Source organism: Xenia sp. Carnegie-2017, unplaced genomic scaffold, assembly GCF_021976095.1.
Source record: "Xenia sp. Carnegie-2017 unplaced genomic scaffold, XeniaSp_v1 HiC_scaffold_24, whole genome shotgun sequence".
NCBI classification, from domain to species: Eukaryota; Metazoa; Cnidaria; class Anthozoa; order Malacalcyonacea; family Xeniidae; genus Xenia; species Xenia sp. Carnegie-2017.
The window spans coordinates 17,076,674-17,101,293 of record NW_025813487.1 but is presented as its reverse complement, the minus strand read 5'-3'; the positions used below and the strand labels follow the sequence as shown (position 1 = coordinate 17,101,293).

The 24,620-nt window shown below is 36.2% G+C and overlaps 1 protein-coding gene and 1 long non-coding RNA gene across 2 annotated transcripts; one reads left to right on the top strand and one right to left on the bottom strand.

The window, feature by feature from the left end:
• LOC124451392 lies at positions 1-24,620 on the bottom strand. Its single transcript, XM_047002010.1, has 6 exons — positions 24,616-24,620; positions 8,368-8,373; positions 2,686-2,817; positions 2,072-2,353; positions 1,739-1,993; positions 1-685 (listed from the first exon to the last, which is right to left on the bottom strand). Exons 5-6 carry the CDS (start codon positions 1,956-1,958, stop codon positions 324-326), a joined length of 582 nt encoding a protein of 193 aa, XP_046857966.1. The 5' UTR covers positions 1,959-1,993; positions 2,072-2,353; positions 2,686-2,817; positions 8,368-8,373; positions 24,616-24,620; the 3' UTR covers positions 1-323.
• On the top strand, positions 18,953-20,875 carry LOC124451402. Its single transcript, XR_006950440.1, has 4 exons — positions 18,953-19,218; positions 19,906-20,012; positions 20,134-20,240; positions 20,412-20,875. It is a non-coding gene; the product is annotated as an uncharacterized LOC124451402 (long non-coding RNA).

Genomic DNA, 24,620 nt, shown 5'->3' with positions numbered 1-24,620 from the left:
TATAGTAAGATAAATAGAAAATACTTATTCAAAAACAGTATTACCTTACACTGTTATCAAAAACAACCAATGAATGAGTCAGAATGACCAGTGTATTTTCTCATCCAAAAATGGCTTCCTTCTGGAAATCATAAAGTATTGGCAGCTCCAAAGGGAGGAAAACATGCAAAATTCAAATCTTATCAGAAAATGTAAATGTTCGTAAAAGCACCATTGTGACTTTACAACATGGAAAATGTTTAAAATAAATTTATGATTTTCTTGAAAACAAATTACTGTTCTCATAATTTCTTCTTTCGTCGGCTATCACGTACTCCGATTCATTATTTTTTTTGCAAAGATTCATAATTATTATTTTCTATATTCCTTTTCGATATGTCTAGTTCTTGATAAGTTTTATCAATTCTGTCATCCTCTGGTCTCAATGATTGATAATTATCTTCTTTATTTATTTTTAATAAATCCAATTCTTGATAAGTTGTATCAACAGAATTTATTCTAACTTCAGATGGAGATTGAAATTGTTGACAATTTCTACTAAACCAATGTCGACGATATTGAAAAACAATTAAAATAGAAACCAAAATTCCAACGATGATTCCAGAGGTTAAAGTTAGTAAAATAATGTACCATTCTGTTTTGCACTGTTTTATTTTCTCATTTTGGTCATCACAAAGAACGTTGTCTAGAGAGGAAGCATAGAACTTAAAAATATGGAAAGAAATCAAAAAAGTTTATTTGCATACAATAATAAAATACATATGATAACAAGATTGGAGCATTTTATTGAGCATTGGATAGATTGAATTGAACATTTCCATTAAGTCCAAGGCAAAGGTCGAGATGTTAATTGCATTGTGTGGCTAGAGCTAAAGTTTGTTATAAAAGAGCGATTTGCTTAAATTTTCGTTTAAGGATTTTTAGCATCTCAGGTAGCGCATGCAAATTCAACAGAAAGAGCTAATAGTATTTTAAATATGATTTTAAAGCATAGTAAATAAATTACCTTTCGTGTTGAAATCAGTAGATGAATATCTTGATAAATGCTTAAATGACAAATGCTAAAATAGCTACACAGAAATCAACTCAAATTATAATGTCAAAGAGATGAAAATGCTGACAGAATACTGAATCACAGAAATATCTATCGAAAAAAAAATGATAATAATTCACCAAAAAGAACAAACCAAATGAAAGAGTGAAACTCAATCTTTTTACCTTGGTTGATAGCGAAATTTTTCACATCAAATCTTTGCCCAGTGTAAACTTTGCTTCACAACGATAAAAAGAACGATAAAAAAGGCAAAATTTGATGCCACAGATCCGGGTGAAGCAGTCTGAGTCCATAGAGCATACGCAGTAGTTGATTTACAATTTGAGTACGATCACAGTTTTAGACGGCCGAACTACGACTAGCGTAAGAATGGCCACACGTCCAAATCAGTTACAAACCAGCGCAGAGAGCATATCGCGCATATCGCGCTAATCAGTAAAAGTCCAGATTAGTGGAATTTTCCCACTAATTTGGTAACTAATGAGATTTTTGGCCGCTGCTTCATAAAGCAATTTACTTTATGAAAATTTTCATTTGTAAAAAAGACTTTTTTTACAATCTTGTACTATAGTGTACAAATGCAAGTCAATTGAAGATGAACATTGACAAGTCGTAAATAATTCTGATTTACGTACAATGCAGGATACTATCTCAAATATTGATGAAAGTAAATTTTAATTTTACCTGTGATGATAGTAAGATTTTTAACATCAGATGAATCATTTCCCAGTTTATTCTTTGCTTCACAACGATATGAACCAGCGTTATTGAAGTTGACAGATTGAATGATGTATGTCTTACTATTACTGATAACTGCACCATTGTGATAGATGATGTACGATGGCAGAGGAAAACCCTCTGAGTCACATAATACTATCACATTTTGACCTTTTTTTACTGACATTGGACTGATGGTAATATTGGTTTGCTGTGGTGGATCTGTAAAGAATAAAATTAAATTCAATATTCTACACAAACGTTTATAATGAGATCTGAAATGCTGTCTTACAAACTTACAAGTAGCTTTCACTGTTACTTCAATAGATGTTTCATCTCTAAAACGTGGATCATTATAACTTTGTGCTTTACATCTGTAATTTCCACCATCATTCAATGTAACATTAGTGATTACTAATGTCTTACTTACAACTCCAAAATCACCAATTTTGTTGTTATCTTTATCAAACCATGTGACATTAGCAGGAGGGTAACCTCCTTCACCTCTACATACACATGAGACATTATCACCTTCATTCACAACCAGAGGTGTTGAACAATTAATTACCACATTTGGTTTCACTGAAATTAAAAACAGAAAATATTCCTTTCTTCAATTAGTTATGAAAAAAAAAATTAATAATGAGAGTATTCGTTAGTGCTAGGTGCATTTTCTTAGGAGTGTTGGATCGATGCCCTAACCAGTCACAAGCCAGCACGAAGCCCGCTTATCACTCGCTTAAAGTCCAGATCAGTGGAAATTTTCCACTAAACTGCTAACGAAAATTTCATTTGTAAAAAAGACTTTGATGTTGGAAAAGAACAACATAATTGTGGATTTGTATAGAATTAACAAAATTCAATATTCTGTAAACGTTCATAATAAGATCTGAAATGCCGCCTTGCAAACTTACATATAGGTGTCACTGTTATTTCAATGGATTTCTCATCTCTATAATCTGTATCATCAAAACTTTGTGCTTTACATGTGTAATTTCCACCATCATTTAATGTAACATTAGTGATTACTAATGTCTTACTTACAACTCCAACATCACCAATGTTGTTATCTTTATCAAACCATGTGACATTAGCAGGAGGGTTACCTCCTTCACCTCTACATACACATGACACATTATCACCTTTACTCACAACCAGAGGAGTTGAACAATTAATTGAGGCATTTGGTTTTACTGAAAACAAAAACAGAAAATTTTTTAGTGAATATTCAAAAAAAAGAAAACGAGTATAAGGTGAAAAATAATTGATAAATAAAATCAAGTTTTTTCAGACATAGCAACACCCAATAGGAATGTAGGAAAGCGACATTTTACATAACTTCAATAAGTTATATTGACTATAGGAGAGCAATTGCCATGGTGAATGGACTGAAACCAAATAAAAAACCACGAAACCCAAGATAAAACCGAGAAAAAACTAACAAGAGAAAACAAAGAAAAAAATCAAGAAAAAATCAAGAGTTCGGAAAAGAACTGTGAAAACTGGGAAACGATCAATGGACCTTTGCCAGACATCGTCAAAACACTGAAGCATGTAACATTTCCAGGATTTGAAAATATTAAAGTTAATCTTTGCAATTTAGGTAATGGATGTGAAAGATTAATTTCAGCACTGAGGAATCTAAGAACCTATCTAAGGAGCTTTATGATAGAAGAGCTTTTAATTTGCTTGGCTTTCATGCAAATTTATCCATAAATTATTTTTGACATTGAAAGTGTGATTAACAAGTTTGCTGAAGATAATATCCGTTTATTATTTTCAAAATGTGTCATTGATATTTTCTTTCCTGCAGAAATTCAGAGAGCGCAAATGTCTGCTATAATGCGCTGTAGCTGCAGGAATTCAGACTGTGCAACTGCCTGGAACCAAAGACTGTCGCTTAATGCTCTATGCCCGGAATCACATTACTGCTTTGCACTATGTATTTCCTTCGAATGCTGAAGAACCATGTCATTGGACGAAACGGTCTATGCGCGTTTGTATTCAATATTTTGTGAGCAAAAAACTAAAAATAGGTACGTTAAGCGTACATGCATCTGCTCATTATGCTTTCTAATAGTAAAAAATAAAAAGCCCAGAATCAAATTATACTTGTCAAAATAATAAAATATTTTTGAAACTCAGAATAAACAAAATGGACATTTTCGAAGTGTTTGAGATTTCTAATTTTTCTTTCACTTTATACTTTATATTTCCTAACAAAAGCATTTTGTTTTTCTTGTATAAATAGCTCAAAAATGAACCAGTAATGCGAAGATACTAAATGTAGGTGAGTACTAAGTGCTAAAAAGTTTCCAAATTTTTGATATTTATTCATGAGTCAGGTAACAGTTTTCCACTTTCCCAGTTTTAAAAGCGGTTTCAAAAAATATGAATCCTTTTCTTTGATCAATGATTTCAATGTTTAATTGGGTTTGATACCGTTTACAGGTTGAGTAATTTTCATGTGATCATAACATTATGAAACATTATGTTAAGAGCATAATTTGTAGATGAGAGAATTATAAAAACTATTTTATTTAAGGAAACCTTGCCATCAAATCTTTTTATAACAATTAAAATTCCCACTTTAACTGCTAACTTCTTCGAACTTACAATCAAGGTCTCTAAACCTGTGGCAACTTTATCAGCACTACTATTGACAAGATCATTAGTACCAACATGAATAATATTAGAACCATATTTATTTTGGGGGATCTCCAGGACTTTTTGCTGAATGTCCTTTACTTTTGCACCACTGAAGGAGTGGCAGGTAGATTTCCCTCTCGCTGCCCAGGAGATCTTTTTTGGATCTATATGTTTTAACATTGAGTCACCAATGATGAGAGTTGATGCCGCTGAATAATTATAGGTTTTTTGGTCAGTTATATCTTGGTCGTCATTAGGAGTGTCAATTTTTGATTTGGTGAACTTTTCCTTCTGCTTATTGCGGTAGGCATTCAGTTGAGATAGAGTTTTTTCGTCAGTTAGCTCGTTGTCTTCATTAGGATTGCCAATTTTTAATTTTGAAAACTTTTCCTTCTGCTTACAGCAGTAAGCATTCAGTTGGGACTGAGTTGACTGAGTGAGGCATACTTCCATTGACGGTTTTCTAACTGTCGGAGCTACGTGATTTTCCTTGTGGGATTTATCGTGGAAATTTCCAAATCTATTTACTAGAGGAAGAGGATTAGTTGTTGGTTTTTTGTTGATTGTCTTGGGTTGATTCTTACGATTGACATCTATCCAAGCATTTTGATTGTTATGAAGAAGAGACAAGATTCGATTGTTGTCTTCTCTTAGCATGCTAATAAAAAATTTCAAATGGTCAATCTCGGCTGCCATTTTCGCGTTGTCGACTAGAAGGACGGCTTTTTCGTTATCACCGTTTTTCGATTTTCCTTCTACAATACGTAGAGGAGCGAGGATTTGGTCGAGTTTACTTGCATTATCGCTGATGTCTAACTTTTCTGAAACCATTTTGTCTGTGCTGGATAATGTTAAAACAAATGTCTCGACATCAACCACGTGCGCGTGAAATTTTGGTTCTTTATCATTAGGTTCGGTGCACGTTTCATTTTCTTTCGTCTTGTTTCCGTTATCTTTGGCAGATCTTTCTGATGGAATATCTTTTTCTTTGGTTTCATCTGTTTTGGGCAATTTCAGAATCAAGCTTTTAACATCAGCATCTGTAAGCGTGGATAGACTGTTCTTTGTTCGGCGAGACATAATAGTGATATTACCAGTTGATTAACTGATATCAAATTTTATAACACTAAAGTCGAAAGTGGTATCAAAACGTCGAAAGTGGTGTCAATAACTAATTTATTGTCCTATACTCAAATGTAGTAAAATCTGTGACACAAGCACTTTAACACAGATTATTCAAATCAAAAGATGCCTTATAATTTCCTTTTTAAATTAAAACAAAACAAAACAAGTCTTCGCATTTGTCTTCGCTCAACGGCTCAAGTATTTAGCTATAGGATTTTAGACCGCGGTCATAAATCGTATAATTACGCCCGATGCTACAGCTACTCAGATTACATGAAAGGCTTGGATAACTCCATTGCTAAGTCAAAAATAATAAATACAACTTACTTGCAATAGACACGTTTACACATAAGTCAATAGGATCGGGAGTTAAGTAAATTCATAAACACCAATGTAATTTTGAGTAACATTCTTTAACATTAGAGTTGCAGGTTTAAAAACTTCAACATCTAAATCAAATGACTTAAGTACTGATGTATCATATTTTAGGTCTCCATTATTGTTACAATTGCATGAGCTGCAGAAACTTTGTCAAACCTCTTAAAGGTCCAACTCCGAAAAAGAAAGTTTGCAACGACACAATAACAGTATAAACGTTTCTTCGGCAAAATTTTCAGGCCACGTTTCCCCCATTAAATACTCAGAACAATGTATACAATACAAGAAAGATTGAAATAATTAAAACTTACCAGCAATATAAACATTTACATTTGATGGAGGAGTACGAGGAATAGTTGAAATACTTAATGTAAATTCACCATTGTAACTTTGATTTACATTCTTCAGCCTCAAAATTCCAGGTTTAAAAACTTCAAATGTAAAAGGTGATAGAAAATATTCGGGTGTGTCACTAATAGAAAATAATCTTGCAATTCGTTGAGTGAAAGATGAACCACGAGGTGTGAAACTCCAAATCCATACATTAATGTTTCCAGTAACATTTAATGTCCAAGTTATATTGTGAGAAGATCCAGGTAAAAATACAAATCTTTGACCATCAGGTGGAGATGTTATTGTTCCTGAAATTAAAATTTAGCTGATATCTATGACAGATAAAAAGATAGTTCTGGAAAAAAATACATCTTCTACTAACATAACAAAAGTAATTGATGTTCTCAATTCAAGTTCTATTCAAAAATTGTGAATAAAAAATAAACTAATTAAATATTACTACTACAACAACTAAAAATGCATCAAAATTCATTTAAGTGAAATAAAGAAATGGATATTTGAAGTTAAATACCTTTGGCAAGACCAAGAAATGTGATCAGTATAACAGTTGAAAATACTACATTTGTCTTTACCATTTTCACTAAAAAATTAAATGATGAATTTTAATGATTATGATCTTTGAAAATAAAATCATGAGTTAACATGGTTAGTGCTGTGAAAATTCCGGTTTTTCAGCTCCGTCTCGTCAATTCTGAGCTGGTAAAAATAGCCGACGCTGCAGCCCATCTCCGGTGCACAGAACTAAACATGGTGCATCAAAATAAATAGTAATTTCTACTCGTAAATGGGCAATATTTGCGTAGCAATATGTTCCATTAATTCTACCACAGAAATATCTTTATCATTGCAATAAATTTTTTGTGTTTTAATTTGCTTTATATTTGATGATTTTACTGTTTTTATAAAATAAAAACAGTAAAACATGTGCGCTGATTGGTCAAACGCTAAGTTTGCATTAGCCTGGTTAAACTAACTGTTAGGTTAAACATTGTAACTTGATATTTCCTTAAGTTAACTTACTTATAGACACGTGAACATTCTTATGGGACTTTTACTGCATGCTATGATATATATTCAGTCGGGTCGAGCACATGTAACGGAATGGCTAACTTATATTAAACTTGAATTATATTAGCTAAATAGTGTAATTTATTCGCTACCACCATCATGAGCTCAACAGGTTATGGGCCCAGCAACAGCCGCCTAATTTTCGATGGTGACGAGAGAAAGTATGAGTTATGGGAAATAAAATTCCTTGGGTATTTAAGACTTAAGAAGCTGAGTAAAACAATCTTGTCATCATTGCCTGCGGACGCTGAACCAACACAAACAGAAGAAGACGCTGTGAAAAATGCCGATGCCTATGCTAAACTGATACAACTATTGGACGATAGAAGTTTATCTCTCATCATTCGTGACGCTGCTAACGATGGAAGAAAAGCTTTGGCGATCTTACGCGAGCACTATCTTTCGAAAGGCAAACCACGTGTGATAACATTATATACAGAACTAACCTCGCTAAAGAAGTCAAGTGATGAAACAGTTACGGATTATATGCTGCGAGCAGAAACGGCATCAACGTCTCTCAAATCTGCTGGTGAAACGATAAGCGATAGCTTGCTGATTGCCATGATAATCAAAGGATTGCCTTCTGAAAAATATAAAACGTTCTCGACGGTTGTGACACAGAAAGACAAGGAACAAACGTTTAGCGAATTCAAAGTCGCGCTGAGAGGTTTCGAAGAAACACTAATGCTCTCAGATGAAGATAACCAAAAGGAGGACAGCGTGATGGAAGTTCTCGGTAAACCCACGAGCAACAGACACGGCAAAGAAAAATCGGTTGTTACGGATGCAGAAAACCAGGACATAAAATATCAGAATGTCAGTCAAATAATCGTTGGTGTGATTTGTGCAAGAACAGCTCCCACAACACAGAAAAATGTCGCAAGAACAAGAAGAAAACGAGGAATACGAACGATGCTACTAAATCAGTAAGAGATAATTATGTTAGTAACAATGACATCCATGAAGGTCATTCATATGCATTCAATGTCAACGTGGATATAACGAACGCTGACAATGTTAACCATGTACTTGTAGACTGTGGGGCAACTACACACATAGTTCATGAAATGAGCAAATTTATTAGGTTTGACACAAATTTCATTCCTGAAAGGCATTTCATTCTGTTAGCAGATGGAAAAAGGTCAAATAAGGTTGCACAAAGAAGGGGCGATGCGGAGATTGAAATTAGTGATAATGATGGTGTAATGCATAAGGCTCTTCTTAAGGATGCTCTCTATGTCCCATCCTATAAACAAGATATTCTCTCTGTACATGCTGCAGTTAGTAAAGGTGCCACTGTTACTTTCTCGCCAGATTGTGCTAAATTAGTTAGCCCAAATGGGAAAGAATTTCCAATTCAGAGAAAAGGAAAGTTATATTATTTGAATAGTGTAATCTCATCTAGCATGACTAAGCAAAATGGCAAAAGAAAATCTTTAAATGAATGGCACGACATCTTAGGGCACTGCAACCTAAATGATATTATTGCTTTAGAAAATGTGGTTGATGGCATGAAAATAGACAAGAAGGAAGAATTCGACTGTCAAACTTGTGTAGAAGGAAAAATGACTCAGAGCAGAAGTAGAAAACCAGATAGGCGTGCAAATGCAATTCTAGAACTAGTCCATTGTGATTTAGCAGGTCCAATAGATCCTGTAGCCAGAAATGATTATCGCTATGCACTAGCTTTTGTGGATGATTATTCGGGACTAACTATGATATATTTTCTAGTGAATAAGTCTGACACTATTAAGGCAACCAGGGTGCGAATTAGTTGAGAAAAAACGATGTGCAAATTTTTTCGACAAAAATTTTTCTCCAGAGGCATAATCAAATGATATTACATTAATTATTATACTGTACTATTTACTAAATTAATATTTTTAGAACGTATTATTTTTATAACAATGTATCAACGTATACATATTTACAAGTTATCATGTATATAGTACACGACTAGTCACTTTCTGACGAGTCTTGGTCCGAAAAATAAGCTTGTTTGCTGCAGCTTGATGCGTCTAACGTATCGACTTTCTTCTTTCGCTTCTCTGGGTAAGCATGGCCTCCATATCCAATCCTTCGTTTCTTTTGTTCATACCACCACTCTATTGCGGGAGCTAGAACATAATCTTCCACTGATGGACCCTCCTCACTAATTCGTAACAGACTGTCCAATCTTTCTCTTGACATTCTGTTACGTAGGTGTGGCTTCATTCTGGCCATTGTTGAGAACATTCGCTCAACCACAGCATTAGAGATGGGCGTAATTAATAACAGTTCCACAATGTTAAGAACGTTTGAAAACTTTTCTTTACTAATTGGTGAAGAGAGAATGGCAGCCCAAACATCTAAGTATGGTATAGCTCTGCCATACGTCTCTGAAATCAACAACTTAAGCCCACTCCATTCTGTCAGCATCGTATCGTGCGACACATCACATCCGTTATGCTTCAAAAGCTGAATGAATTGGTCGACAAGTAGCGTAACCGATTCGTCTCCATAGCTCACCAAATTAACTTCCTCACCTGGCCAGGACTGGGTGTGTATAATTGGACAAAGGTGTTTGTAAACTGGTGTCTCTTGAAAATTACTAAAGCGATTGCCCAAACAGAGGATAATCGCATCCATCCACTCTTGTCGTTGTCCCGCAGCTCCATTTAGTGCACGGGATAATTTGTGAGCACAACACCTTGATACGAAATCTGGTTCTTGTCGTCACCAATAGGTTTGCAATCCTTCCTAAATTTATCGAAAGTAGCCTTGCCAAACGTACTAGCTTGAAGCTTGACCATAGTCCAGTCAAATTCATTGATTCTCCTTAAAGCTTTAACTGGATCACTGTCGTCAGTTTGTAGTCCAAGAGACAAAACACGCAAAGGATCAATAATGTCCACAAGGATAGAAGCATACATTGGGAAACGAGCGTCTTTCCATTTAGCTAGGAATCCATTTATCTTCTGCTTTTGGGCATCAGGTGAAGTAGTTGAGGCCTACATAAGAAACAAAAAGTAACATAATACATGGCAAATAATTTAATAAAAATGCTTATTACTGTTATTACAGGCAAACATTATTCTAGAAAATTTAAGGAGGCGATGCAAATTTGATGGAAATCAGAAAAAGTTGGAAAATTAGTCATTTTTACCTGTTCAAGATGCTGAAAAAGCTTCGTGGCGCGCACTTTGTGATCTATCCACCTTGTCCCACTTGCTTTGATGGGCTTATAGACAGTTTCTCCAAACACTTCAGCTAGTTTTTTTAGCTCTCTCACTTTCTTGGGTGACTTCTGGTACAGAGAAAACAGTTGACGCAATATTTCATCTACTTGTGCAAAAAACGCAGCATTGAATCCGTCGGCAGCAGCTAATTCTAGACGGTGATTAAAGCAGTGGACGACAGTGAGCCAGGGAGCGACTTCTTTTAGACGAGCAGCTAAACCAGTATTTCTCCCCATATTAACACTTGCCCCATCTAGAACCAGTTGCAGCTAGTTTCGATTCAAAGTTTGTAATGCCAAAACGGGTAAAAGCTTCCTTCATAGCTTCCTTCAGCCCTGCAGCATCTTCGTTTTCAACTGTTTCAACCGACATCAATTTGCAAGTACTACGACCGTTCTTATTCACATGTAACACGTAAAATAATTCTTGTGATTTTACACTGGTGTCGGTGCTGCCATCGCATAAAACTGACAAATATTTAGCATCCTCTAAATCTTCATCAAGATTTCCTTTCATGACCCCAGAAATGTGATTTGACAACTCAGCGGCTGATCGGTCTGTTCGATACGATTTTCCTAGATCAACGCCGCACTTCTCTAGGAGCTCGCAAATGAGGATATACTTTTTGAAAGGCAACTCTTCTTTACACACAGTGTAAGTGGCATTAAAGAGATATTCCATCCTTTCGTGATCGGCAACTGCCATTTTGTTGAGTCCTTGCCCAATGGGAGTTTCGTTTAAGTATTCTTCAACATATTTCTCATTCAACGTTTCTTTCAAATTTAGCTTAACTGCCATCTTATGTTGATCAGAATTCATATGATTTACCACTGTGTTTTTCTTTACAACAGCTGATCCTGTTATGAATGTGCGAGAGAAATTTTTTGCACTTGTTATTCTGTCCTCTTTGTTTGTACAAACTTTACAGCGCAGTGAATTCACCACTTGGCTATCATTCTCGTATTCAAGCCAGTCGGCATTTAATGTTTCTATTCATTTTTTTACTGTGTTAATTTTGCTAGTACAACCTTTCGACGAAGAAGCCATCATGGCAAGAAAAACAAAAGCGAGAAGAGAAACATGCACCGAATATAGCTACTTTTGTCTTCTGATTATCTAATATGTTTTATTGATGTTTACTTATAACAAAAAATATTTTTGTCATATTATAAACAATGCGTAAAAGCAAAAAATACGGTTAATCAAGGTTGCCAGTTTTTTTTTCTTGGTTTTTTTTTCTAACGTTTCGCTCCCAAAAATCTTTTTGGCTTATTTTTCAAATTTGAAAATTTTAAAGGTTTTTTAGGAACCAGAAGGAAAATGTCTCCTGATTTTATCGAAAACACTCAAATTAGCTATGATGCCAAAAAAAGTAATGATGTACAAACTACAAAACAACGCAATGCAAAAATTAATATTTATATATGTATTACATCCGTATATGATCAGAAGAACCATGTATGTCGACCAGTATGTCGACTGTTGACAGTCTCAAAGTGACGACGTTTTTGAATTTGATGACATTGTGTCTACATAGCCATTTACATGGCCTAAGATTTTAAAAACTTTTTTTTCAATACATGTGATAGTAATTAATGGAAAACCTTTGCACATCGTTTGAAAAAGTGATGTGCAATTATTTTCATTTTAGCCAAAACGATGTGCAAATTGCACATTGCACACCGTTAATTCGCACCCTGAAGGCAACTGAAAAATTTTAGCTGATATTACTCCATATAGCAAGGTAAAACGCATTAGGAGCGAGAACGGAACAGAATTCACTTCACAAGAATTTCAGAATCTTTTGGTCAAACATAGTATTAAACATGAAAAATCAGCCCCCTATTCACCCCATCAAAATGGGACTGTAGAACGAAATTGGAGGTCACTGTTTGACATGGCTAGATGCATGCTTTTACAATCCAAATTACAAAAAACATTTTGGGCTTATGCTGTTATGACCGCAGCGTACATAAGGAACTGTTGTTTCAATCATAGGATTAAGAAAACACCGTTTGAAGCCTTTACTAGACACAAGCCAAATATTCAAAACATGCATATTTTTGGCACTATTTGCTATGCATACAAACAAGAAAAGAAAAAGTTAGATGCAAAAGCAGAACAAGGTGTATTTGTAGGCTATGATAAGGGAGGTCCAGCCTATCTCATTTATTTTCCAAGCACCCAAGCTATTAAGCGTTGCCGAAATGTAAGATTTTCCGACAAATTTAATGTTGAAAGTGATGTACCAAAGACTGAAGTAATGATTGATGAACCAGTACTTGTAGGTATGCCCGCAAGCACCACTGAATTCAATATAGTTAATGAGAATCCTCCAGTTGAAGTAAACGAAAATGAGCTAAACACATCCACTGAACAACCACACATAAATAGATATCCAAGACATGAGCATACAAAACCTAGATATTTAGAGCAATAAGTAGATGGAAGTGAGATTGAGAAAAACAATGTAAATTTCACCATTGACTACTGCTATAGAGCTGTAGATGCTCCTAAGTCTTATGAAGAAGCAATGGCTTCTAATGACTCTAAGAAATGGCAACAGGCCATGGAAGAGGAAATCAAAGCTTTAAAAGAAAATGAGACATTTGAACCAGCAATTTTGCCTGAGAATAAGAATTCTGTGGGGGGGAAATGGGTGTACGCCATAAAAACTGCTCCAAATGGGGAAGAAAGATTTAAAGCTCGTTACGTAGCAAAGGGGTATTCCCAAATCCCACATGTTGATTATCATGAAACTTTCTCACCAACTGCCAGAATGACATCAGTAAGGATATTAATGCAATTAGCTGTACAATATAATCTAACTGTACACCAAATGGACGTTAAGACTGCATTCCTTAATGCCCCCATAGATTGTGATCTTTATGTGGAACAACCTGACGGTTTTGTTAAAAAGAGAAATAATGGAGAAAATCTTGTGCTTAAACTTAAGAAATCTCTATATGGGTTAAAACAGAGTGGTCGTAATTGGAACAATTTACTGGACTCTTACCTAAAAAGTGAAGGTTTTAGTCGATCTGAGTCGGATAATTGTGTATATGTCAAGTTAACTGATACTTCAGTGATAATTCTAATCATTTGGGTAGATGACATAATAATAGCATCAAGTAGTGCAGAGTGCTTAGCAGAGGTAAAGCAGAAACTTAGTAGTTGTTTTAAAATGAAAGACCTGGGCGTCCTCTCTTGGTTTCTAGGTATAGAATTTACCTGTGAGAAAAATGAGATAATAATGAGTCAATCAAAGTATATCGAGAAGATTCTAGCTAAGTTTAACATGCAAAATTGTAAACCTAGATCTTCACCATGTGAGATGATTTCTAATAAAATGAACTCTGAAGAATCACCACCAGTAAATAGCAAGTTCCACAGAGAGATAGTAGGAAATTTAGTGTATGTAATGACATCAACTAGACCTGATTTATGCTATAGTGTGACTAAGCTGTCTCAGCATCTGTCTGCTCCTACAGCATCTGACATGAACACTGCAAAGCATGTTTTACGTTACTTAAAAGGTACATCAGAAAAAGGGCTTGTCTTCAGAAAATCTCAACAGCCTCTGTCTCTAATGGGTTATTGTGATGCTGATTGGGGTTCCTCAGTGGATAGACGAAGTATAACGGGATATGGTTTCCAACTAAATAAAACTGGTCCCTTGATTTCATGGAAAAGTAGAAAACAGCCTACTGTTGCTTTATCCACATGTGAGGCAGAATACAGTATTAAGTTCTGCTATTCAAGAAGCAAAATTTCTCTTGCAACTCTTAAAAGACTTTCCAATAGAATCCTCAAATCCTGTTAGTTTGTTTTGTGACAATCAAGGTGCGATAGCTCTAGCCAAAAACCCTGTGCAACATCAAAGGTCCAAACATATTGATATTCGCTATCATTTTATTAGGCAAGAAATACGAAAGGGTCTAATTAATGTAAAATATGTTATGTCAAGTGATATTATATCAGATATGTTCACTAAACCAATATCTGCACAAAAATTAAAAATTTTTATGTCTACTGTTTTTGGTAACAGATCTTGTAAATAATTTTAGATTTTGCTTTGTTTACCAATGTAATACATTTATTTGTAGCTAAAGAAACTAATGTTTAAGTGGGGGTGTTAGGTTAAACATTGTAACTTGATATTTCCTTAAGTTAACTTACTTATAGACACGTGAACATTCTTATGGGACTTTTACTGCATGCTATGATATATATTCAGTCGGGTCGAGCACATGTAACGCAATGGCGAACATATAATAAACTTGAGATATATTAGCTTAATAGTGTAATTTATTCGCTACCACCATCATGAATTCAACACTGACCTTAGTTCAACCTCAATCAATCAAAGAGGTTTTGCGAACCATTCATTAAAACGCAAACCTCGAAAATCTTATGCAAACCTCTGAGATCTTTGTGAGAATGCTCAAGCAAGTGCAAAACCTGCTTTGCACTGATCAGATCTTGAGTTCTCCAAAAGGTCTCCTCAGTTTACATAAGCCTGTGAAAACACAGTAAACATTTTTTCTTTCCTGACTTGATTGGGAAAGCATAAGATGAACATAAATACTGTTTCCTAAAGATTGTGAATCATTGGATACATTTACACCTCACATTACATTTATTGTATGTGACCAGTGGCATATCTTTTGTTCTGCTATGCAAATTATTCATGAGTTCACTAGCTGTAAAAACAATAGATTTCAAAAAAATGAGCAATGACTATGATCTGAAATTTACATAGCACAACCAAATTTGTGGGCTAACTTTTCGAATGTTCTTAACAGAATAAACTTCAAATTTAAATCATTTAACTATGCAATTAAAGTATTTCTGTCTATACACAAACTACAAAAGAAACATTGGTTATATATGATGAGCGACATTGTTTTAGCAAATTGTACTTTAGGAAAAGACAGCTGTACAGGAAAGTAATTTTGTGTAATTCTTAAGTAATAGTGAACAGAAATTCTTCTTTATTCAACTACAATGCTTTAGTTTTGAATGAATTTTTATCTTTCACTCACTGTTTATAACTATTGCAACTCGAAGTTAGTTTAGTTTTCAACTCAGTCCACAGAAAAGCCCACAAGCATATATTTATTACAGGATAAGAATTAATGTAGTTGCAAACTGTTTACGCATACTTTTACTATGTTTTAATGTTTTGTCAGTTGAATTTTCATACTATTGTCAATAAAGACTGTGTTATGTATACTGTGCTGGATTATATACTGGTGAATGAAGAAGAGAGGAAAAACGTTAAGGATGCAAAAGTGATTGCAGGAGAAGAATGTGTGACCCAGCACAAGCTGCTGGTCATGGACTGGAGAATCAGGAAGGTGAAGAGGAGAAAGGTTGAGGGTAAAGGCAGGCTTAAGCTATGGAAGTTACGATCGAATGAAGGGAAGCAGTGTTTCCGTGACGAAATTGCGACATTGAATGTTGAGGGTGAGACGGTGGAGGAGCGATGGACGTGCTTGGAGAAGGGTGTTTTAAAGGCAGCGGAGAAGGTATGTTGTAGAAGTAAAGGCGGTGTAGTAGAAGAACAGGCATGGTGGTGGGATCAACGAGTCAGCGAAGTGATTGGCGCGAAGAAGTTGGCATTTAAAAGGTGGAGAAAGTCGCGGACTGAAGCAGATAGGATCGATTACATCCGGTTCAAGAAAAAGGCGCGAAAGGAGGTGGCTAAAGCGATAGAAAGGCATCAGAAAAAATGCAGGAGAATGGACGAAAAGCGTTGTTTAGAACTGCTAGAAGAAGAAGAGAGGAACGATATTTTGGTGCTCCCGGCGTGCAGAACCACGATGGGGAGTTGAAGGTGTTATTGGAAGACAGGTTAGAAGTGTGGAGGGCGTACTGTGACCGTTTGATGAATGTAGAGAATGAGTGGAATGGAGAAGTTGAAGCGGATGAAGTTTTGGGGCCGTGGGAAATAGTGACTGTGGATGAGGTGGCGGCTGCGCAAGATGAAGAAAGGAAAGGCGACGGGACCGAGTGAAGTGGGTAGCGAAATGTTGGACAATGAACTATGCGTGAGAGAGTTGTGTAATGTAGCGAACGAGGTTTTGAGGGGCTCAAAGATGCCGAGTACATGGAGAAAGAGTCTAGTGGTCCCGCTGTACAAAGGAAAAGGAGCAGCGACGGTATGTGGGAATTACAGGACTATTAAGCTGATGGAGCATGCGTTGAAGATAGTAGAGAGAGTGTTTGAAAGAAGGTTGAGGGAAGTTGTTCGGATGGGGGAAGAGCAGTATGGATTCATACCGGGGAGAGGAACGAATGCGTGTTTTGTGTTGAGGCAGCTGCAGGAGAATTTTGGAGAAGGACAGAGAATTGTATATGGTGTTTGTAGATTTGGAGAAGGCGTTTGATAGAGTTCCGAAAGGTGATCGAGTACGCTGCGTAAGAAAGGTGTGACAGAGAATATGGTTCGGGCAGTTATGGAGACTTATGAAGGTGTAGAGGCGGTGGTTACGGAGGAAGGTGTTAGATCTGGTGTTTTGAGGTAAAGTTGGTGTTCATCAAGGTTCAGTCTTGTCGCCGTTACTGTTTGCTTGTGTGATGGATGTACTGACAGAGGAAGTGAGAAGAAAAGAAGGATGCTGGTGTTTGTTGTATGCAGATGACATTGTCTTGGTGGCGGAGTCGAAGCAGAAAGTGATGGAATGGTACCGAGAATGGAAAACGGCAATAGAAGTCAAGGGACTGAAAGTGAATGAGGCAAAGACGAAGGGCATGAGATGCTCGAGGCAGGTGGAGGTGAAGGACAGTGATAAATGGCCATGTGGTGTGTGTGGAAAAGAGTTGGAGTGAATTCGATAATGTGGAAATGCAAAGTGGGTTCATGGAAGATGTTCAGGTGTCCGTGGTGCATTGACAAGAGTAACTGATTTTGAGTGCGGGACGTGTCGAAGTGGTGGGCGAGTCGCGATTGAACGGTTTGAACTGGGTGACGTGAGTTTGGAAGGTGTATCGGAGTTTAAATATCTGGGCGATGTGTTAAATGATGGTGGAGCAAGCGGTGAGGAACAGAGTTCAAGCAGCGTGGTGGAGTTTTAGAGAGTTGTCGGGAATGTTGTGCGGAAAGTCGACTTCGTTGAAGCAGAAGGGAGAATTGTATAAGGCATGTGTTAGAAGTGTTTTGGGATATGGAGCAGAGTGTTGGGCGCCGAAAGCAGAGGACCTGAGAAGATTGGCGTCGACGGAAAGGAGAATGCTTAGGATGATGTGTGGTGTAACGTTGATGGATAGGATTTGAAGTGAAGAGATTAGAGAAAGAGTTGGTGTTGAGTGTATCGAGAATTGGGTAAGGCGCCAGCGTTTGAGGTGGTTTGGGCATGTGGAAAGGAGGGAAGAAAGTGCTGAAATTCGTAGAACGTTGCATATGAATGTTGATGGAGTCCGCAAACGAGGTAGACCGAGAAAGAGATGGATGGATGCTGTGAACAGTGATATGAAGGCGATGGGTATAACGAGAGATATGGCGAGAGATAGAGACGTTTGGCGTGGAAAAATTCATGGACCGGTCAACCCCCCTGGCGGGGATTAATACTGGCCGGTATACAAATGTTGTTTGTTTGTGTTGTTGTTGTTATGTATACTGTGCTGACTGCCATACAATATAATCTAAGCATTTGCTTCACATAAATAAGACCCTCCTATACAAGCCCAAGAAAGAGGGCATACAAAATTATATAAGTTCAAGGCTTATGGGCAAATGTTTACAGTATGATTCATGATAAAACATAGTGATTGTTAGGCCCATGGAGGTAGGGTAACCCTAGCAGATGGATTACATTAGCAAGCAAGTTACCCAATGTGAAATTGCTTTATATGTAGCATTTACATGTGTGCTAGGGTAACCCTGAGTGTTAGAGTTTCCATATCAAATTGATAAGGTTACCACAACAGTTGGGTTATGTTTTTATTTCATAAACCATAAAAATGTTTGAGACAAGGTAATCCCTTTCAGTAGGGCTATGTTCAAATCATACCTACTTAACATACTTGCACAACAGGGAAAATAAATTGCTTGCAAAGCATAAAATTATACACAAGATGCACTACATCACAGTAAAAAAAAATGGGCCATTTTAGCCCCATGAGGTCGCTTTGGCTTTTGAAATTGCTAGCCGTATTGGCTAACAATGAGGGCTAAAACAGACACAAGAGCCGTTTTGGCTCCATGAGGGTTGTTTTTGCTCTACAATTGGTGCCAAAATAGAAATATACGGGCCAATTTGGCCCCATGAGGTCGTTTTGGATTTTGAAATTGCTAGCCATATTGGCTAACAATGAGAGCTAAAACAGACAAGAGGGACCGTTTTGACTCCATGAGGGTTGTTTTTGCTCTCCAACTGGTGCCAAATTGGTTCGAGAGCAACTTGATGACTGCATCGAATCGGGTGACACAATACAAATATGGCGGCCAACTATTTCATGATGCACGCGCGTTTCGATTGCTGTTTTCACTATGATAACGGCCGTAGATAACTATGATATTGCAGGAAAAATAATATTCTATTATCATTCAAAGTATAGAGTTTTTGAAGACGACCATTTGCTTTGTTTGTAATGGTTTTGAAAGTGATTCAATTGTCGTAAGAGTGAACGGCAGAAAACAAATTATATCAGGTATTGTCTTGTACGAATGTATTTTTTGCATTTTAGCAGTTTTAATTGCTTTTGAACAAACTAAATCACATATTATGACAAAGATCTGATATTTTAGTTCTCAAAAAATTTTTGTAAGATTTTTTGTTGAACCCATTTGAGATTATTTAGCTGTTTTTTTTCTCAATATAAAGAGTTAGTGAACTTAGAAGTATCACATAAATTCAAGATGTACTTAGCTATATATTTCCTAAATGAACAACAAAATATTTATTTCTTTTATTTATACGCCTTGTTATCTAAGTCTTTACTCATGAATCTTGTTGTTTGCTGTAACTCAGCTTCAATACTTAATATTGCCCCTATACTAATTCTGAACAAAGAAAAACACATTTTTACATATGCTTCAATCATTCTGGTCAACAAAAAGCCTATTTTTAGTTGAAAATACTTCAAAGTGTAAACCTGCAACTCCAGTTATCATATTTCTCACATTTACAAGAAAATATGCCTTAGGGAACCTTAAGAAATGCACTGTTTTCATTAAAAATGGAATTTGTTCTTTGCTTTATGATGAAGTAATGGCACTTTTGAGCACATTGATAGGCAATACTTTACAATGTGATGATATTTGCTATGAAAATGCACACTGCATACTTTAAATCAGTAAATATTGGTATTAATTGTAATTGTGAATATCACATTTAGGCAAAACATGTGTCTGGTTATGTGAACAGACAGGATTCAGAAAGTGAAGTGGGAGTAGTACTGCAATGATCTTGACAATGCTATTAAAAGTGGTATCCTTGAAGAAGGTATTTCAGCTGATAATCAACTTCATACACATCAGAAATTCTCTTGAAGGAAATTAAACTAAGAAGGATCAGCAGTTGTTTCTCGATCAACATTTGTGTAGCAGTGTTTGCTATTTTTTAGGCGAATGTGCTGGTAGAGCAGCTATCGAAATCGCTCAAACTGTCTTCAAGCAGCCAAACAGCAGGAGGACGCCTCATGTTAAAGAAGCTGTTATCAAAGTTGTTAAGGTAAAACTGGCACTATATCTTTACTATAAAATGAGTATTACCATACTACTTCATTTTTGTTTCTCACATGACAAAAAGTAACTTGTGAACCCTAATGAAAGTAGACACTTACGACTTTATTTTGTAGTCTCAAGCTAATTTTCTAAATTTTCTCCTGTCTTTTTATCGTAGAATGGCGCTTTCCTCGATGAAAAAATAAGAACGCAAATTCAACCTTGTATTTTGGTAGTGGATGACCTTTATCAAAGTGACATTATATATGTGGTGGCAGAAGGAATAGTTTTGTGCCATGTAACAACCAAAAAGATTGGCGATGCTTTGGTTGCTTTGTTGGCCACGTACTATATATACAATATACAATACATTGATGGCAAGAATGTGTATAGCTTTCTTGACATGGCATTATTGGGAATTATCCCAGAGAAGTGTCCATCTTCTGTGAAAAGTTTAGTTGGAGGGTTATCAAATGTGTTCAACTAATCATGAATGCATATGCATGGTATATAGATTATGTTTTATTTCAATTCTTTTTTGTGAAGTTTAATTTGAGTGAGATAAAAATATGTCCATGTGAAGTATTTTAACGAAGGTGTTAAGCACTTATGTGCTTACGTATATTATATGAGTCTTGTTTATTGTAAGCTTTCAGTAATTTCATTTCTTTCCAGGGCAAGGGGCTGCTTTTTAGCCATTGCCAATTTGATGAGATAATGGGGCTAAATTGGTCCTCTTACCTGGGGCTGTTTCAGCTCCTCTTTAAAGGGCCAAAATTGGCTCTAAATTATGGGGCCGTTCTGGGGTCAATATTTTGGCCCCATTTTTGGGCCTTTTGTTTTTACTGTGATGACTTTACAGAGACAAACAATAAAACTAGAGCCCCACCACCATCTACAAGGAAGTTTTCGAATTGGCAAAGAAGCTTTTTATTCCATGAATGTTAAGTCTTCATTGAAAAAAAAACACTCAATGTGAATATAATATAATGAAAATGAATTTGAAACAATTTTCAGAGGTCTTACACTGAATTATGGATCTTTATAAATATGCCTCAAGGAAGCCAAAAAGTTTCATCTGCAATCAAGTCTACAACATGCTGATGTTGCTGTCATTAATAGTAATACACAGATCGATCAATGGTAGAGTCACCCCACACAAAAAGATAGCCTTGCAAGTATGGTATCCTATTCCCATGTAAACAGGCCCTTCTTAGTTTGGTAACTAAACAATACAACAGGAAGTCCAGAAATATTTTCAAGAATGAAAGAAGGAATGAAACCCAACATACTCATTTAATATTTAATGTAGTGTTTCGTCTTGGTCTTTTAAAATTATGAAATTCAAAATGCATCAAAAGTTTTGTTTAAAGCGACGTTAAGCTAGCCGAGTAAAATGATTTAGTGTTATAAAAAAGAGAAGTCGTTCCATTCCTGATGACTTTGATGTTAGTTTAAAACTTTAAAGTAGTTACACATTCCTGGACATTTTTTTGCTTTTTTTTTGTTTGCTTTGAACTTCTTTGACTGTTTTCTTTAATTGTAATTTATTTCACAAGTAAAGAGATCAAAGAATTTTTTTCAATTTCAGTCACATTGATATCATACAGCTAGATGTGTACAATAAAAGGCCCGTTTTGATTTCCAGGAGAGGCCCCGATGTGTCATGAGACAATGGCAAATAAGTCAGTGTGAGCCATTAAGAAACATAAGAAACATCTTATTAATCTTAACAACGACTACCAAAGCTTAATGAGCATTAGGCTCTTTAAATGAACATACAAAGGCAGAAGAATTCAGGTTTTTGAAGGTGTTCCACAAAGACACCACAATTATAAAGAGAAAAATAATGACCTTGAAATAAACTATTGCAGTATTGCAATGATAATGTTGTTAAAGTGTAATCATTGTTACTATATATTTATACCAGCTGCTAAATTATTTAAGTCAGTATTCAACTACGCGTGAATCAATTTATTACACAGACAATGAAGGTTACGCATAGTAAAATAGTGATGACATTAAGCTTTGACGCAATATGTGGAGAAAATAACTCATTTCTTTAAGGCGAAAAAATTGAAAATGAAGATAAAATCGCTCTATTTATTAAGTCTTAGGAAGGAAAACGTAGAAAGTTTGACGAGTTAAAAGATGTTGTGAATGTTTAGAAGTTCAACCGGGTGTAGGGGGATGAATTGATGTCGATATCAGAACATTTCGAGTTTGGTGTTCATTAGGTGTACTGTTAAGACATCGATTAGTCTAGGACCTATGACACAGACGATATGTACCCCCTACAGAGAAATAAGCCACGCTAAAATTCAGACTCCAACTTAACAAGATTGTTTTGTTCCCATGAAAAACATGGTGAATACGGTCGTTTCTGAATAAATTTTAATGAAGTCTGTTACGCGAAATTTTCTTATTGGGGCATTTTTCATTTTGTGGATGAAAATTTATTTATTTATTTTAACGGATGATTTAAAAAGTCACTTTCATTTATATCAAACATGTTTTATTACTTCCGCAAGGTGAGTCCAAATTCACCAGCGGGAAGACTTTTTTAGGAAGGTCCAAATCAGCTGAAACACTGTACACAGAGACGTTTACTCACTGAAACACTGTACACAGAGACGTTTGCTCACTGAACTAATGTTGGATGAAAATTACACAAAAAATGAAGACAGTGGACAGTGGCGTGCGGTGACCGAATTTAATAGGCAAGCGCTGGGGGTGAGGTTCGCGGCATGCTGCGAAGCTATCTAGGGGTTCTGGGGGCATGCTCCCCCAGAAAATTTTTGGATTTTGAAGGCTACTGGAGCGCATTTCCCGCGATTTCTGGGAGTACTTTGTCGAAAAATGTATCTGTCATGACTGAAACAGTATTGAAAAATCTAAAAATTCAAAACTTTATAGAGTATATATCACAATTACGGTTTAAAAGTATTACATGTGGTATTGTGATATAAAGTCGTTTTAAGTAAATGGCTACGCGTGCATTTCTATTGTAGTGAAGAAGTAACAGAACGAAATAGTCCAAAATCCTACAACAGATTTACTTAAATGTAAATTCCATCCGTCTTTCCTTTGCGCAAAACTCCTTTATAACGTCCTCATAGAATCGTGGCTTCCTGCAAACTTACCAACATCTCCTTCTCGATTGAAATTGTAGCCAATGCAGAAAGTCGCTCTTGCCCTTGTGTACTGCGAAGATACGTTTTGATACGCTTGAGAGCCGAAAATGATCTTTCTGCAGAGGAGGACGTACTTGGCATAGTAAGAATGAGCTGACACAATCGGTACACCTCTGGAAAACAGGCTTTCAAGTCAAGTTCGATTATTTTTGATATCATATCAAAAACAGGTTTCGATTTGAGCTCGGCAGATGCGTATACAACGATTAGTTCACTTTTAGTGCTTGAAGATTAAAGAATGTTCCATATGAATCTTGCAACGATTGCAGCTCTCGTTCGGGAAAATTCCGGCTGTACAATTCGTGCTTTGAATGATCCAACAAAGAAACGAATGCTCTGCTGTTAAGACTTTCGAATCTAGAGTCAATCTGCACGACAATGGTATCGACTACACAGAAAAACATTTGACGGAAGGACGCCTTTACATCCTCTTCACTTTGCCCGCGTTTCAGTGCTACTTTGACGATACTTGACGTAAAATTCCAATAATCTACGAATTTTGTTCGTTGTTCTTGAATCTTATCTTTCGTCTCGCGAACTTTCGTGACACAGAAGACAATATCGAACTGCTTACTCTGAATGATATTATACAAAACATCCGTAAGACCAAATATTTCTGAAAATATTTTAAGGCAGAACACAAACTGGAAATCTGCAAGAACTTGTCGGTAGCCCCTCGCTTCGTTTAACGTCGTACCGTCAAACTCGTCATCATTTTCGATGATGTATTCGAAAACTTCGAGCAGCTTTGCTCTTGTCTCCAGTACAGCATGGATTAACCTGCTCTGATAGTGCCATCGAACAGCTGTTCCAGTGGGAATGCGTCTGCCGACAACTGTGTCCAACAGGTATGTTTTCTTGGACGAGGCGTGAAAAAAGGATGAAAGACCAGTGACGATTTTAAAAAATATACGACACTCTTTAGTTGACGAGACAGCTTGAACAAGGACCAAATTTAATGCGTGTCCGCAACAGTGGATAAAAAGAGCATGTGGATAGTCTTCTCTTACTCGTGTTTGCAAACCGGACAGTTCTCCTGACATCACACTCGCACCGTCATACGTTTGGGCAATCAGTTTTCGCCGCATCCGTACTCGTTCAGGGTTTTACCGACTTCTTGTTTCAGTCTAGCCGCAGTTCTATCCTCACTTACATCGGTAAATCCAAGAAAGCGCTCCACAGCTTTACCTCTG

Excerpts from the sequence above, each read along its gene's own strand:
- LOC124451392 (XM_047002010.1), bottom strand. The coding sequence starts at position 1,958 with ATGTCAGTAAAAAAAGGTCAAAATGTGATAGTATTATGTGACTCAGAG. Across the intron at positions 686-1,738 it reads AAATCTTACTATCATCACAG|ACAACGTTCTTTGTGATGAC; the intron begins GTAAAATTAAAA and ends CTTCCTCTCTAG.